Below are 17,339 nucleotides of genomic sequence, written 5' to 3'. Positions count from 1 at the left end.
GAGTGCAGTGGTGTGATGTTGGCTCACTGAAATCTCTTCCTCCCAGGTTCAAGCAACTCTCCTGCCTCAGCCTCCCGAATAGCTGGGACTACAGGCACTTGCTACCATGCCCAGCTAATTTTTGTATTTTTAGCAGAGACAGGGTTTTGCCATGTTGGCCAGGCTGGTCTCAAAGTCCTGACCTCAAGTGATCTGCCTGCCTCAGCCTCCAAAATGCTGGGATTACAGGTGTGAGCCACCACGCCCAGACTCTTTATGGGGTACTCTCTGCCTGTATCTTACATGTGAGTAAGGAGATGACATCTTTCCTCTGCTCTCCTTGTAATGTACATTTTATCTGGAATGACCTCATGCAAATCTGAGGCTGCAGTATACCTTCTCTGCAGCCTGGTACTGTGTGGAGCCCCAGGCTGGCATATCTAGTGTTAAAACGTCTGGCCAGGTGCAGTGGCTGTAATCCCAGCACTTTGGGAGGCTTTGGTGGGAGGACTGCTTTAGCTGAGGAGTTTGAGACAAGCTTGGGCAACACAGTGAGACCTCATCTCTTAAAAAAAAGTCGCCGGCTGGGCATGGTGTCTCATGCCTGTAATCCCAGTGCTTTGGGAGGCCGAGGCAAGCAGATCACAAGGTGAGGCGTTTGAGAGCAGCCTGGCCAACATGGTGAAACCCAGTCTTTACTAAAAATACAAAAATTTAGCTGGGTATGGTGGCAGGCATCTGTAATCCCAGCTACTCAGGAGGCTGAGGCAGGAAAATCGCTTGGACCCAGGAGGCAGAGGTTGCAGTGAGCCAAGACCACACCACTGCACATCAGCCTGGGTGACAGAGCGAGAGTCAGTCTCAAAAAAAAAAAATATTAGCTGTGTAATGGCACGTACCTGTACTCCCAGCTGCTCAGGAGGCTGAGGCAGGAGGATCACCTGAGCCCAAGGAGTTTGAGGCTGCAGGGAGCTAGGAGGGCACCACTGCACTCCAGCCTGGGCAACAGAAGGAGACCTTGTCTCCAAAAAAATAATTAAAAGTCCACGAGCATCTCAAAACCAACAGGCTCAACTCCAAATCTTTCACTTTCTACAACCACCTACCTCCTTCCATGTATTGCTGGATGGGAGCACATATGGCTCACACGAGAAATTGAGCTATCATCCTAGACTCCCTCTTCCATTCATCTTCGACCGTACTTTTGGTCAGACAGGCCTATTGAGTCTTCTTACTTTCCTTATTCATCCCCTCTCACTATTCTCACCTCTGTGGACTTAATTCAGTTCCCCTGTTACTCCCGTGGATCACTGCATTAGGCTCCTTACCATTTTCTTCCTGCCTTAAGTTTTGCCCCCTTTCAACACACCCCTCGCTGAGTTTCTTCACTATCTTTCCAAAATGTAAATCTTATCACATCAGGCCGCAGCTTAAAGTCCTTTAGTGACTCCCCGTAGCTCAAAGGATGAGATTCGCATTTCTGAGTATTTAAGGTTCTTGTCTATCTCTGTGGCCTCAAGTCTTCCTGCTCCCCTCCAAGCCCCGTTTTCTTGACTGGGCAGCACTCCTTGTTCTCCCTATTCCTGTTGTTTCCTGCCTCTAGCCCTGTGTGTTTGTACTTCCCATTGCTGGAACACTCTCCTCTTCTTTCCCTTTCCCCACTCCTGATCCTTCAGAGTCTAACGGCCACCTCTCTGGGAAGCCGCATGAGCTCACCAGACAGGTGCTCTTCTGTGTTTAAACATGACTGTGCATGGCTCTGTTAGAGTACTTCATGCCATGTCATTTTGGCCCCTTTATTCGTCTCTCCCCTCATTCACTGGAAATCCCATAAGGGCAGCATCTGTGTCTTGTCTAACTTGGTGTGCCTGGCACCTAATGCACTATATCTGACACAGAGATGTTCAATTAATACTGAGTGAAAGCTGGAATGAAGACTATACATTATCTCCTTTCATACTCACAGACTGTGAAGTGGTTATTGTTAGTATAGAATGTAACCAGGGGGATTATATTAATCTATTCATTTCTTCAACTTTATGGACAAAAGGCTTTCAGATGATTGCTGAAAACCAAGAAAAGCTATTAAAAATCAAACTTGAAAAGGATTATATTCTTGGTGTGGCAATTCTACCTCTGGATAGGAATGCATACTTAACTAATCAGAAGCAGGCAAGTTGTATTCACCAAGACATTAATCATCAAGTAATTTATGATGGTAAAAAAATTGAAAAACAGATAAATGATTAAATGCCCAGAATTATGGTACATCCATACAATTGAACATTATACTGCCATTAAACAGTACATTTCCAAAGGAATTTTTAATGATATGTAATAATGCTTATGTTCTTTGTGAAAAAGCTGGATAGAAAACTAGAAAATATGTAAAGGGAAAAAAAGCCTCACACATAAACGGAGAAAAAAGAAACATATTAAACCATTCAGTGATTGTATCTTGAATGCTTATTTTGGTTTTTGTAATTTTTGGTATTTTCCAAATTTTCTACAATAAGCATCTTTACTTTTACAGTCAGAAATAAAATATTTTCAAGTTCAAGATTTTAGCTGTGTTAGTTCTATTTGTATGGCGTTATTCCTTTCTTCTGTCGACGGTGAGTCAATTTTTCTTTCTGGATGCAGCCCTCCCTATCTCAGGCCACGTTACTCAGACATGGCCAATTAGCATACTCCATCCCTCTGGCTCCTTCCCCGTGGGCACCTGACTTAGGCTGGGTCAGTGAGACTCGGTTTCTCCCATAAACTTTTATAGGAGATGTTTATGGGGCAGGAAAGCTCTACTTCCCGGGGGGCAGGGGGGGCAATAATGAGCTGAAAGCCTAGAGCTTCCCTGAGTATACACAAGGACACAAAAAAACGTATGAAAGTTTCGTTGAGGATGAAGGTGGAGGAAAGTGTATGTGCACTTGTGCACACATGCACCCACGCGCACTTGCCCTTTAAGTCCTGATAACTTTGAGTCCTTGGATTTAGGAAAGTCTGAAACACTATCATCCCTGGACTTACCAGTTATCAGAGCCAATACATTTTAGCTTTCTTTGCTTGCTTAATTTAAGCAGCTTCTACAAGTTGCAATCGAGAGTCCTTACCAGAAGAATTATGAAAACAATGAAATACATAAAGCATAACCCCTGAACAAGCCCAGGACTATCACAAAATGCAGTATAGAATAATCCATACATCCTACCTGCAATATAAAACATTTCCATCATTGCCAGTGTTCCATTGGACACTGCTGATCTATAATATAGTTCCTTATATATTACAGCACATATGTTCATTCACAGTGCCTTATATGTTATGCTTCCTTCCTTTATTTAACAGGTGGGAGGAGGGTGGGTACTATTAAAAACAACTAACAACCCTAAAGGTACAAGTACTGGAGGCTCTCTGTTGTGCCCAGCATTAACATTTGAATTCCTGGATCCAGGAGATTTGGTGTGTCTCAAGGTTGGGTTGGAAGGTGTTTCAGGGGATGGCTTTTTCTGTAATCAGTACAGAAGGATTTCAATATTGTTCCAATAAGGCCAAATTGGTGTGTACTGGCTGAACATAAGCTCTGTTAGCAGATATTATAGTTTTTTATTTGAGTACCTATTTTCCCTGCTGGACTGTGAACTCCCGTAGGCAGAGACTTTGTCTTACTCATTTATGTAAGTCTTATGCCTACCTAGGTGCTCAAAAAATATTTGCTGAATGAAAAACAGGAATGACAGTCCAACATTGTATAACTCCCTATTCAGTTTTTTTTTTTTTTCCTGATAGAAGATTCTTGCTTAGAATTAAATTGCAATATGGTCTCTTTTCACCCACTCTTTTGAAGATGTTATCCTCTCCAATATCAGCTGATGGAAGAAGAAAATTGTAAATTTTCTCTCTGAGGCATAATGTTGATATTTTAGCTCATAGTGATTTTTTCTCAATACAAAATGGATTTTAGAAATAAATCAAGATCCCAGAAACTTATGATTGCTTTGAGTGGTATCTTTTATCTGTCATCATAAGAAAAACATGAGATCTGATGGCCCAGAGCACAGACCTTTTGCATTTCAGTTCTCCTACAGTTGCAGGACTCGAACTTTTTGCTGGGAGATTGGGATGTAGGTCCCATACTTGATTATGAGGACTGTGAGGGCAGGGGCCACATCTGCATATCTGTCTATTAATAATAGTACTCCTGGTACCTAGCTCCTCCTTGCTTCACAGCAGACACTAAATAAATGTTTGCCGAGTGAACAAATACATACATTTGAAGAGAGGCAATTATACATATTGATCATTTGATCATCCTCTAGTACTGATAATTTTTAAGTGATTAGCTTTAAAAATCATTTTTCTTACATCAACCTGGGTCCTGTCACCATTAAACAACAGGAGAGCTTTCAATATCCAGTGAAGTGGGGTAGCTGGGCAACTATAAATTTTGGATGAGACTTCAGAGAAGATGTATCTGTTCTATCCCTTTTTCTGATGGGCATCTGCCATTCCTTTTCCATTTTTGAGCTCTCAGGAGGGATGTCTTATTAGTTTATCAAAATGCTTAGGGGAAGCTCATCTTTCTTGGAGTATGACTTCAAACAAGGGTTTTTCCCTCACTACAATAAGAAACATACTTGCTCTATCCCCCTCACAAAGCTGTTATCCTGAGCATGAAAGAAGAGTCGGTGTAGGGAAGAACTAGTAACCCCAACACTGTTGCTGCTTTCCGTTCAAGGATCCACCATGAGACCGTGGGTAATGCACTTTCTGGGCAGTGAAATACTGCTTAAAAGAATCGTTGTACTTTTATTTTGCTCCTGGGACCCGCAAGGGCAGTTAAGAGGAACACAAGGGATCCCTAGCCCTGAAACTGTCGTCTGATACAGAGGCAGAGAAATCATTACAGGGGTTGGCAGCGTTGGGGTGGGGGGAGAAATGTGTAAGAAAACCTGGCCTCCCAGAGCAAACCTCGCAACGCACCCCTCCCCACTCCACCGCCCCAGTCTCCACAAAAGTCCGGGTACCGGCTTCTTGGGCGTAGGCCAAGCCGACCAATAGGAATTCACTGTGTCCTTACATGTTACGAAGCAGGTGGAGAAACTGAGCAGAAACAATTAGCTAAGCCAGGCTCAGCCTTTACCGCGGTGCCAGGCGCTCCTAACAGGCCTGGAGGGTAATGTCGGGGCTCAATTTCCTAACGCTCCCCTCCCCATCCTCGTACCTCCGCTACCAGCGGCGTCCAGCCTCCTCTCGCTCGAACGCGCCGGAGGGGCGGGGAACCGACCTTTATTATCTGGGGAGCACCTGGCAGGTGGCGGGACCGTGCCCTAACGTGCACATGGTGCCCAGCTTCACAAAGCCAGCGGGCAGCACCTCCCTGGTCCCGGAACGGCCTCGGACTGGCAGACCACATCCCAGGGCTGGAGAGGTGGAGAGAGAAAGGGGCTCCGGGGTCAAGGGCGGCGAGGGCGGGCACAGCACCCCCTCGTCCCCCCCCCCCCACCCCGGCATTAGCAAGTCGAAAGAGCAAGGGCCAGACGCCTCCGGGAAGGAGCGAGACCCGGGCGGGCGCGAGGGAGGCGAGGCGAGGAGGGGCGTGGCCGGCGCGCAGGGGGAGGGCGCTGGGAGGAGGGGCTGCGCTCGGCGCTCGCGGCTCTGGGGGCTCGGCTTTGCCGCGCTCGCTGCACTTGGGCGAGAGCTGGAACGTGGACCAGAGCTCGGATCCCAGCGCAGCCACCGCGATGAGAGGCGCTCGCGGCGCCTGGGATTTTCTCTGCGTTCTGCTCCTCCTGCTCCGCTTCCAGACAGGTGGGACACCGCGGCGGGCACCCTGGCCGTGCGACTCCTTGGCGAAACCGGTGCCTGGGAGGGTGGTACACGCCAGGGTGCGTCCGGAGGGGGAGCTGCGGGCCCTCAATACCCTTGCGTTCCAGCCTCCGGGGAGACTCCAGGCGGCCCTCGGACTCTCCAGAACCCTGCCTTGCTCACCTGCGCGAGGAGACCTCAGCTGCTGGTGGTGGGGGGCGCGAAGCCGGGGTTCTTTCGGGAGTGGGGACAGCGAAGGGGTTAGGCGTGAGCGAGGCTGCAGGCTGCTTGTGAGTTTGGGGTGGCTTTTGTGCCGACGGTGAGCTGGGGGCGGAGGCGGGCGGCTCGGGGGCTCGCACCGAGCGCCTTATCACTCCGTGCGAGGCGCGGCCGCAGATTCCTTTTGTTAAAAGTTGCGTGTGTGTAACCGGCGCCCAGGACTACCTGCCGGCAGGTTCTCCGCCGCGCGGAGGGCAAAGTTAAAGTGCCCTTTCTCTCCTCTGCGGCTGCTGCCTTCCAACTGCAGGCGCTCTTTGTGCCCAGAGCTGGGGACCGACCCGCTGCCGCCTCTGCTCGCGGCGCCACCCGTGGAGACGATTCGAAGGCTGAGGCGTTTCCCCGCCTCCGGGTTAGGGTTTTGCACGGGAAGCGTGCGGCATGCGAGCCTGCGGCCGGACCCCCGCGAACCTGGTGGTAGTGGCGACAGGGACAACTTGGGTAGGGCGTGTGGAAAGCAGCCGCTAGGTTGCAGACTTTTTGCTTTCCTACATCCCGTGCTCGCCTCTTTCTGCCGTGGCGCCGTTTCATTCCTGCCAAGCGCCCCGGGGCTGCTGGATGCTGCGTTTGCCGCCTGCTCCGGGAAGACAGAGGACAGCGTGCTGGGACTCTGCGGTTCCTGACCCCGGCCGCCTAGCGCGCTGGCCAGAGTGCCTGGCCTGCCTGGCGGGCTCTGGAAGCCCCTAGTCCGGCTGTCTGCGACCTGTATTCCCAGGTCCTTATTTTCTTGGGAAATTTTTGAGGTTTGTGACCGCCCGCCTCCCCACCCTCGGGACGTCTAGACTTCAGGGCTGCCTGGGGATGGGGAGGGAGATGGAGTGGAACTTTTTGCAAATCTTAGTTCTTAAAGCTGTAACAAAAATCCAGGTATATTCGCGTGGGAACTTGAGTCTTAGGTGTAGGACTTCCAGGCTGCTGGAGCCCCTCGGTCAGATTCCTGCCTCCCGTTCCCTTGTTTTCTAGGTGTCGCTGGTGCGCGCGAGTGCAGGTCGCCCAGCTAACCCCTGAAGCCCTGTTGTCTCCCAGGTCATTTTTAAAAACAAACCTTTAAGGTTACCCTGATGATGTAAGGATAGAAAGTGAGTCTGAGCTGGAATCAAGTGCTTGAAAGGAAGCCGCGCAATCAAGGGTTGTGAGACTGTCGACTACCGGTCAGTTTCTCTAGAAAGCCTCCAGGCGCAGCCTCCCGCGTCCTCATCTTGTAACCATTGTGAGGGCTTTCCTGTGGGGGTAGAGAGGCCTTGCATCTGGACCCCTGAGCAGCAGGAGGAGTCAGCAGGGGTCACGCGGGAGTCTTCAGATTCCCTGGAGGATTTGATTACCTGGCTTAAAACGACTCATCTGGTCTTTGTTTTTTGTGCCTTGGCCTTTTTAGTATCAGTTAAGGTATGTGAACTAGACTCCACTAGGAGACTAGAAAGACCACATCGAATATCTGCCTTTTTAAAAATTAAATGAATCAATGGTTTCCTTCTTCCCAGTAGATTTTTGGCAAAGGGAATTTGAAGGTCTGCCTCCTGGGGGGCAGTGTGGTACAACGACCAAGCCTTACTCTGTCCCCGGGATTCTCCTTTTCTCTGCCATTCCTTGGCTGCGTGTCCTTGGGCAGGTTGCTTACATCCTGGGGAATCCAGTGTCCTCCAGAGTACAAGGGGGCATCTGCATCCTGAAGGATCCTTTGCATCTAGAATTATCCTCCAATGTTCTAAGCGTAGACTCAGCAGTCTTTTCAACTATTTCCCTGGTCCCTGCCTGCCTCTTTGAAATTCCTCTGCCTCTCCTGCTCACAGGGACCTCATAGTGTATGGATGCATCTGACTGGAGCTGTGGCTTATGCTGCCCGCCCCTCAATTCCCATATATCCCTCTGAATTGTTCTTTGAGGACTAGGAGGTACCCACTTTGTCCTAACCCTCGTTCTTCTCCTCCCCTTCCCCCATGCAACAGTATTACAGCTCTTGTGCCTAACAGGATGAACCTGCAAGGAATAGTGAATCATACCTTCCCCCCTCGTTCCTGCAGGTGTGAGGCTGGAGTCATTCTCAGCAGCTGGACACAAGGCACTCTAAATTATCCTGCTGGAAATAATAAAATGGTTTTATAAAGAGATCTCAGATAATTCATTTATCCCTATTCTGTTTTTCCCACCACTCATCCCCATATTTTCTTCTCATGACTCTGTAAATCCTGTATGCTGTGCATTTTTACAGCATGCTTTCTAATGCATCTTAAATTTCGTATGACATGTGTGTTACATAGTTGTTGCTCTTCAGTTGGAAACGATGTACCAGGCCCGGTGCTTGTGGCTTTACCTGCAATTTCTAGTAGTCTCAATGAGCCCGGGAAGTAGTACTATTATTACCCCTAATGTTTTACAGCTGGAGAAACTGGCAAGGATAAGCCCCAAATCATCAGTGGTGAAACCTGATGAGATTGGCTTCATGTGCCCAGCTGTATATCCATTCACATTACTCACCAGAATCTGTTGTAAGACTCATTCAAAAATATTTAATGAGTTTTTACTATATGCCAGGCATTGTTGGAGGTTCTGGGAATGCAGAATGGCCAGTGTCACTTCCTTCCCAATTTTGGTGAAAAATATTGAGAATTGCATGTCTTATGACAAGGGAGTATTTGTGGAGAGAGGATTCATTAAATTTTAGCTTGGAGAAGGGGCTGTAGGCATTTAACCTGTGGTATGCTGGCTTTAGGTGTTAGCTGTCCCATTCCAGGTAGGGTCTCTGAAATGAAGGTAAGCTGTCTCTAAAATGATGATGCAAGCCAATTTAAATCCATCTCTCCAAAACATAAAAATGGTCTTGTGCATAGGTGGGAGCAAACACCCCCAATAACGGCTGATACCGTTGGCTATTTACCCTGGATAATACGATGAGAAATAACGACAATTTACCATCCAGAGCCATTTTTTCTCCCAAAAGAAATTCTCATCAGAAATGTGCCAAGTATTCTGCGGGCTTCCCTTGGAGCACATTTATGTACAGATGTTGTGGTGATGAATTTTGCTGCTGTTGTTGACAGTCCTTCGAAGTTACCCTTAGGGTTTTGACTCATTTCCTCAAGCTTCTTCCAGTTGATTAAAGAATGACACAAGGAAATGAACCACAGTGTCTCCAGCGGAATTCTCAGAGCTGGACTGCAGTGTGGGGACCCCTTCAAGGTGTAGTGGTCAAGGCTGTGGCAGCATTTTCTCCAGAATGAATTCAGTTGAAGAGTTGGCAGGCTACCATGTGGGAAGTGCTTTCTTTTGCTGCATTAGTGTGTGGTAACTTTTAAAAAGAGAAATTAAATGACCTTTGCAGGAATCCAGATATGCAAAATTGCATGTGCAGTTTTGGTAACTTGGATACTGCCATAGCTATAAGTCCAGAGTGAGCAAGGCCTGGGAGGGAGTTAGTGGAGGTAAAAGTTTGCCTGGAGGGCAAATCCAGTGTCAATCTTTGTTGTACAGAGAGAGGACTAGAGTTGACTCAGCTTGGCCCAGCAGCTCTGATTTCTGACATTTTTTGGACATGATCATATGGCTCATCTTTTGACCTCAGATTCTTAAGGGCAGCTGTAATCTGATAGCTGGCGGAGACCTGTTTTGTTTGGCCTACATGGTGCTTTTTAGAAAACATTGAGGTGATATTAAACAATCTAGAGTTTTTATCAAGATCTCTATTTCTGTCTTCTCTTTAAGAATTGAAGGTCATGGCCCCTGTAGGGGGGGCCTGTGCTCTTCAGGTTGCATTAGGCTCTAGGACTTGATCCTGCCGACCCTCAGCGTTTCCCACTGGGCTCTGGTAAATGCAGGAATCCAAATCTGCCCCTGGGACCAGGCAGATGACAAGCAGGAGGAGCACAGTCCAGCCTACCTTGTGTTGGTCTGATGGCTTCATGACTGACAGCTCTGTAGCCTTAAAGCAAAAAATGGGATTAAATGACACTTGGAGGAATCCATATATGCAAAATTTCCTGTGCAGTTCTCTTAACTTGAATAGATATTGCTACAGCTATAAGTCCACAGTGAGGAAGGCCTGGGAGGGAGTTAGCAGAGGTAAAAGTTTTATTTATTTAGGAGACGGAGTCTTGCTCTGTCACCCAGGCTGGAGTGCAGTTGCGCGATCTTGGCTCACTTCAACCTCTGCCTCCCGGGTTTAAGTGATTCTCCTGCCTCAGTCTCCTGAGGCACTGGGATTACAGAAGTGCTCCACCACACCCAGCTAATTTTTTTGTATTTTTAGTAGAAACGGGGTTAGCCAGGATGGTCTCAATCTCCTGACCTTATGATCCGCCCACCTCAGCCTCCCAAAGTCCTGGGATTACAAGCGTGATCCACCTGCTTAACATTTTTGAGTTTTCATTTTTCCATCCTAGTTTTGCCACTTATTAGCTCTGTAACTTTGGGCAAATTTCTTAATCTCTGCCAGTAAATGTGTTGCTAATGTAAAACTTTTAGAATGGTGTCTCATAGTACAAGCTCAATATATGTTAGCCATAATTACCATCTGTAAAACGGGAATTATTATTGCCCCTAAAATGGGAGTAATGCCTACTCTGTTAATATGATTGCCCTAAAGATTAGAAAGAGATTTTTGTAAGGGTGCTTGGCACAGGCTAGGGATGGGATAGGCACCTAATAAATGAGTGAATGCCTCAAGTATATATAGAACTTGACTATTTCTCTATAATTCTTGAGCACGGGTATCAGTAAATAACAAACTTGACAGTTTTTTGTTTTTGAGATGGAGTTTTGCTCTCGTTGCCCTGGTTGGGGTACAGTGGCACAATCTCAGCTTACTGCAACCTCCACCTCCTGGGTTCAAGCGATTCTCCTGCCTCAGCCTCTCAAGCAGCTGCGACTACAGGCGCACGCCACCACACGTGGCTAATTTTTGTATTTTTAGTAGAGACAGAGTTTCATCATGTTGGCCAGGCTGGTCTGGAACTCTTGACCTCAGATGATTCACCTGCCTTGGCCTCCCAAAGTGCTGGGATTACAGGCGTGAGTCACTGCACCCAGCCGACAGTTTTTAAAATGAAATAAACTTTAATTTTTTTGTCTTTTTTAATTTAACTTTTGATAAGAATTAGGAAATTACTAGTCTTAGAGACTAAGTAGATCCTGAACTTTTTTTTTTCCTCCAGGAAAGAAAACAAAACTACACATCTTGTAAGATTTATCCAACAGGAATGTTTGTGTCTGGTACTTTTCCCATTCGTCTTATGTTTTGGCTTTTATGCTTACATTTTGGTTATGACATGCTTTTGCTAGACATCTTCCTATGCATACCTTTCTGACAGGTTTTCAACATTTTTGCAAAATTTAAGGTTTAAACCAAATTATTATTCAGGACACGTGGCATCAGTTAATTATGAGCTTGGGCTCTGAAATTGACACCCTGGATTTTTATTCCATTTCTCCCTCTTCCCTGCCGTGTGCTCTGGGACAAGACACTTAACCTCTCCTTAAGCTTCATTTCCTCATCTGTAAAATGGAGATGATGACGTGGGGCTCCTGCGAGGATTACATGAGATTCTGCATGTTATATGCTTAGCACAGTGCCCCTCATAGAGGAAGTTTGTGGACTCCAGTATCGGGCTGATTTTCTATGTTCCCCTTTCAGCTTTGCCTCTCAGAAAACAAAAAATTGAAAATGTGTAGACCGAACATGTAGAGTGGTTTTTTTTTTGATATTAAGATGAAGTTGTTATATTTAATTAATATACTACAGTTAGTGGTAATGCATATTTATCCACTTGGCTCTTTGTTTAAATGTATTCTTGGGTTACTTTCCACCAAAAGAGATACAGATTTCTGGATCAAAGTTTACGTGGGGGAAATGTCTGTAAATGTCCATTTTCTCTAGGTGAATAAGTGCATGTAGCTCACCTGGGGTCCATGAAATCAGTCAAGGAGCTTTTCCCTGACTGCTTTCCTTAGGAGTTAAAGGACAAAGTTGAACTTGTCCATTGCCCCAGGCTAGACATAGTGGTTGGTGTTCAGTAAGTATTAGTTTAACATCTTTTCTGTTCTCCAGCACTTACACTAAGCTTTGAACATTTTTTTTTAGGGAAAGTTTTTCATTGGAAGGGTTGGCAGAGACTTTATTGTGTTACCGGAGCTAGTTATAGGACCTTTGCTGGAGCTGTGAAGAAAACCAAGTAATTGTCATTTTGAAATGGTTCTTAGGTCCTGCCCAACTAGGTTGGTTTGATGGCCCTTTAAGGGCCTGTCTGAAATCCTTTTGGAATAATTCAGAAATGGGAAAATAACCGGTAGCTTTTCTTTCCTCACTGCCTTGGCTGTGGGGCAGAGTTTCTTATAAATGCTGGGTAGACGCTAACGTAATCCACGACTATAGGCACAATTTCGACTGTATTGAAAACAGCCAGTAAAGAACCCACAGCCTAAAAATGGGTTATTGATCTGTTAGGTGTGGCAGGATCTAACCACTGAAGAAAATGTACTGTGTGATAGTTTAAACTGAGTGTCAAAGTAAGACAGATAAAAGGAAGCTCAAGGTCTAGAGAAATCCATAATCAATCATTCAGCCCTACCCTAAGAATCGTGCTCTAATACAGCACGGAGGCTGAAAGGTCTGTATGGATGAAGGACGGCTCCTGAGGTCCTTTTCTCTTGATTACTCAAGGATGGATTGGTTTACCCACCACTCTGACTTCCCTTCCCATCTGTCCTGTCCCTCTGGTCATTCTGTGGTCATGGCTCAGTGACATGTTTGAGATCAGCCAGAGGTCCAGTGGGGAAGGTGGTAGAAATGAAATTGCAATTCAGCAGCTCCTGGATGGTAGACATCATCAATTTTCACGTGACAGGTATTAATAAAATGATGTTAAGATGGGATCCTTGCCTTTAAGGAGCCTAGGACCTATAGGAAGATGAATGCTGGGTAGCCGCTAAGGTTACAGGACTTGTAATAAGGTTTAAGTAACAGTTCTGGTGATATTCATTACCATTGGTTTGGAGGACATAGGCATGACTTCTTCAATAGAGTGGCCAATTGAAAGGAAGATAGTGGCCCGAATGGGGTGGAATTTGATCAAGATGTGAAGAGCAAAAACAAAGGTTAGAGTTAGCCGAAGGCTCTTCTCCCACAGATGGAATGTCTGTAGAGACTAGCGGAAGATAAGATAGGATAATTTTTAGGGCACCTGGATTTTTATTCTTCAATAATTGGTCTTTCCTGCAGTGCTATATGTGATGAGATTTTTGTAAATGTAATCCGGCTAAGTAGTTGCCTATTCGGAGAAATGACTTTTAAAAATGGAAATGTATGGGTATCACTTTTGCATGTATTACCTATGTTGTATGTTCAATGCAAATCCAGCATGGATATGTATTTTGAGTTGTTTTTAAGTCCAAGGCTGCTTCTGTTCCCTTCTCACCCCCCAACCCCAACAGCCACCCGACAAGAGATCCTGTGGGCTTAACATCTGATTGTGACAATAGATGACCTTTCATTCTTTGCTTATTAACCTATTTTAAATATTTAGCAAAATAATACACCTTGTTTATGTCAGTTCATTCATTGAAGCAAACGCAGCAACAAACAAGCCTGCAAACCTTGATAAGGGGCCTGTGTGGTTTAGATCATCTTGAGATTCTTCCCTGGAACCCCCAAGTCTGTTTTGACGGGGTGTTATGAGCACTGTTGGCTGCTCTCCCCAACCCAGGTAGTCTGGGGAGGGAGGAGGAAGGGGGCTGTTTGCGGTAGGCAGAACTCTTGTCACTTAAGGAAAAGGCAGGTCTGATAGCACTTGCCAGTAGTGAATCCCTCATTCTTGACCAAGTAGAAAAATGATAAGAGGCAATATGAAAAAGGCGAAACTGTTCTCCTTTATCTTGTATTTTTAAATTGCTTAGTGAAGCAAAATATCCAACTTCATTTGGGTTTACCCTAGGTAACTCATTACAGAGGGTTTTAGAAAATTCTTCCAAACAACCCTGGGACTCCCAGTAATTTAAATATAATGGCCTATGTAGGTTCTTAAGCAGAGGAATTAGTTGACAGAGTTAGAACAAAGGAGAGCATTATCACAAAGAGCTCCGGAAGGTAATGTGTCTCTTTTTTTATTGGAAAAGAAGTATTTCTAGAACGGGATTCAATTGGCTTCTGGGGAAAATATTTACTGGAAATTTTAGAAACGTGAAAGCTGGCAGGAGACGGAGACGTTGGCTATTATTCTCCTTGGCTAGTGCATGCTTAAAAATAAAACAAGACTATGTTAAAAAGATCTTGAGAATTCTCCTTGGAAAGACTGAAGTAAAGATAGTACAGATACTTTTCAAAGAATATAATTTTTGGCTTAAAGTATTTCAAATGCATTCCACCTTAACTTTGACAATGCAGACTTTCTTTTTAATGGCTGATGTTGAGGGAAGGTACCTTGGAAGATTTTCAATTTAAGGAATGGATGATACTTATTTGGCTAGTGAAATAATCACAAGGACTGTTTTTTAGACTTTTTGACATTATTAACCCAGGATTCTTAACCTAAAATATATTAGGATAGCTAATGAAAATACTTAATTGGAATGTTCAAACATTCCTCTGCTTATTTTAGTATATTCTGTATATGTGCCACAAGGAAATAGTATGTACGTTTTTAGCCGAACCAAAAAGCATCACTTTGATAAAAAAGGACACCCCTCCCCTTGCTGTTTTAAAATAAACCAGCATATGTAGAAGGGTTTGTGAGGTTTTTTTGTAGAGCTGAATGTGTTGCCCAATTTACATTCCAGCATTTTCAAGGGATATTAGTTAAATGATCATCTTGGTTTCGGAACCACTGAATTTCAGAGGCTGGCCCAGATCATGTGCGTGTGCCTGCGAGTGAGGTAGGTCCCATGCAGGTCTAGAGGCTTTGCTTCATCCTGGCCACTGGAATACCAGCTCTGGCCATACAGCATGAGTGCTTAACATTACAGCTTCAATCTTCATTCTCGTGGTCCCTTCTCGTATCTTTAAAATGACCCTATATCCGAAATCCATAGATGTATTCACAGTTATTGAAGCGGTGGAGGTGTGTAGCGGCAAACATAGCAGGCAATAATCTTTGTCCTCTCCTGGGGCTTATGTTTTAGTGAATTATTTTCTCTCCAGGAGAGAGAAGTCCAGGAGTCCAGAAAGAAGAAAAAAAGAAAGATGTAATTGAAGGGGCTCTCATAGAAAGCAGTTTAATTTAGACTTATTTCAGTACCATAATATGGTTAATTAAAGAAGAAAGAGAAAAGAAAGTTTATGCAGAGGGTCAGAGGGCACCAGTTCATGAAAGAGGAAAACCAGAGAAGGCAACTGGAACAGGAAATTAGAGAAGGAAAACGAGATTCAGGGGCCGGGGGAGGTGGGCGGGAGGGGAGTCAGGGAAACTTTGTGAGGTGCTTGTCACTGCCTGCCACCGGTCCAGCCCTCCGGAGGGCTGTGTACCAGCTCTATCCCAGTATGTCCCTGCCCTAGTTTCTATAACTTCAAAGCAGCAGGCCTCTTCGTTCAACAGGTGGGTTTTTGATGGAGGATTTACCAAAGAGGCTTGACTAGTGACAGGTGTCTTCATTTTCAGGACTTTTGGAGCCTTTAATGTGCTGAAGTGTGCTATTAGTCTGCAGGTTTGGAACTGTTTGTTCTGGAATATGCTGGAATGCTCTTTCACAGCTGAGAGGGACGTTTCAGGGTCCAGGCTGGATGCTCTTTGGTATCTCTCCAAGGACAGGAGGTTGCGCACCTCCTTTTAAAATTCATTCATCTTTTTCTTATTAAAACATGACCCACTTCTGTTTTAATAATAACTGTGTTGTAATAACTGTTGGTCTGTTTGACACGGTGCCGTTTAGCCCCTGTCAGCCCTAAACGGCATGTCAAGTTTCAATGTTCCTGTTACTGTAGCTGGCCTGGGTGTGATGCCAGCAGAGAGGTGACATCAGGGTGACTTCATCCAGCTTTTTGCATTGTAGTTTTAGGGTGGCCTTTCACTGGCCCATGAAGTGATAAACTCTCCGGTTTCAAGTGAGGGACTCCTCAAGTTGAGAACTGCCACCGTTGCGTTCCTCAGGACGGGAAAGTTCCTTCTCTGTCAGTTCTTGGGCACCGGAGCCTACTCTTGCTGCAGACGGTATTGTTCTGGCTCTCGGGGAGGAAATCCAAGATAAAGGCTGTCTAGAGATAGAAAATGGTACCCTTTTGGGATATGGACAGGAAGGCATCCCCAGTGACAACAGCCTTGGTTGACCATATTAAGGAGGAATCTTGAGGTGCTAGGTAGGATGTCAGTTAACAATTTAATGAAATGACCAGCATTAGGCCTATATGTATGGCTGCTTCACTAATTACGAACTCAGCTGCTTAAATATATTCGCTCCAGGTTTCACAATTCCTTTCATCTACGGTAATTATCATTGGTTAGCACCTATTTTGGATGAGAATTTCAGGGTCTACATTTAAGCAGATCCTATTTAATTTTTTTTATCAGTTGACTAGGGAAGAGTTAAAAAAAAAAAGCAGTAGGGAGTCTATGACTTCTAGGATATTCCCTGGCTTGTTTGAAAATGTATTAGCAGCCATTTTATTTCAGTATGGAAGGACAGAACTTTAAAAAAATGCGTATTTTAATTTATGGCAACATTTCAAATGGAGTAGTGTAATGAGCCCTCATACAACCTTCTAGCTTCAACACATATACCAACATGGCCTCTATCCACTGTGTCTCCCATGATTGGGAAGCATGTCTCAAGCATCACAGAATCTCATTTATAAATATTTTCAGTAGGTAGTCCTAAACTACAAAGACCTTCTTTTCTGAACATAATGACGATGCCAATATCAAGCCCTTCCAAATCAATGTAATTATATAATGTCATTGAATATCTAGTATTCACATTTTCCTATTGAAGGTAAATAAGTTAGAAACAAACAAGATCTACACGTAGCAATTTGTTGATATGTCCTTTAAGTCATTTCTTCATTCTAGGTTTTAGCCCCCTTTTTGTTAAGGAAACTGCAGTTGTCCTGTGTAGCTTTTCATTCTGATTGCATTCCTGCAGTCTTCACCTGTAGCATTTTGACTATTTCCTGTAAGTTGGTGACTTAGACGTTTGATCATATTCAGTGTGATTTTTCTTTTTAATGAGGGGACTGTGTAAGTGGTGTGTTCTCTTGTTCTGCTTTCTGTCTCTTTTTGGTGTACCTTTGGGTATTTGTGAGGATTCGTGTTTTTTAGATTTGTATTTTTGGTTTTAATGGTTGCCTTCAGACTGATAGCTTT

General features: G+C 45.0%; 1 protein-coding gene across 8 annotated transcripts in view; it reads left to right on the top strand.

Moving 5' to 3' along the window:
* The first annotated feature begins 5,624 nt into the window (after positions 1-5,624).
* KIT (KIT proto-oncogene, receptor tyrosine kinase) overlaps positions 5,625-17,339 on the top strand; it is an 81,852-nt gene continuing 70,137 nt past the window's right edge. For 6 of the 8 annotated variants that reach the window (XM_017540263.2, XM_017540262.2, XM_037742600.1 and 3 more), the window contains exon 1: positions 5,669-5,787. In XM_017540263.2, coding sequence (XP_017395752.1) covers positions 5,721-5,787 — 67 coding nt within the window. In that variant the 5' untranslated portion in view covers positions 5,669-5,720. Of the gene's footprint in view, positions 5,788-17,339 lie in introns of all 8 variants that reach the window. The other 2 variants (XM_017540258.2, XM_017540259.2) reach the window with 2 other exon arrangements.

The sequence above is a fragment of the Cebus imitator genome, unplaced genomic scaffold (genome assembly GCF_001604975.1).
Source record: "Cebus imitator isolate Cc_AM_T3 unplaced genomic scaffold, Cebus_imitator-1.0 Scaffold124, whole genome shotgun sequence".
Classification (NCBI taxonomy): Eukaryota; Metazoa; Chordata; class Mammalia; order Primates; family Cebidae; genus Cebus; species Cebus imitator.
Note: the sequence above shows the minus strand (reverse complement) of the source record. Positions and strands in the feature narration are given on the sequence as shown.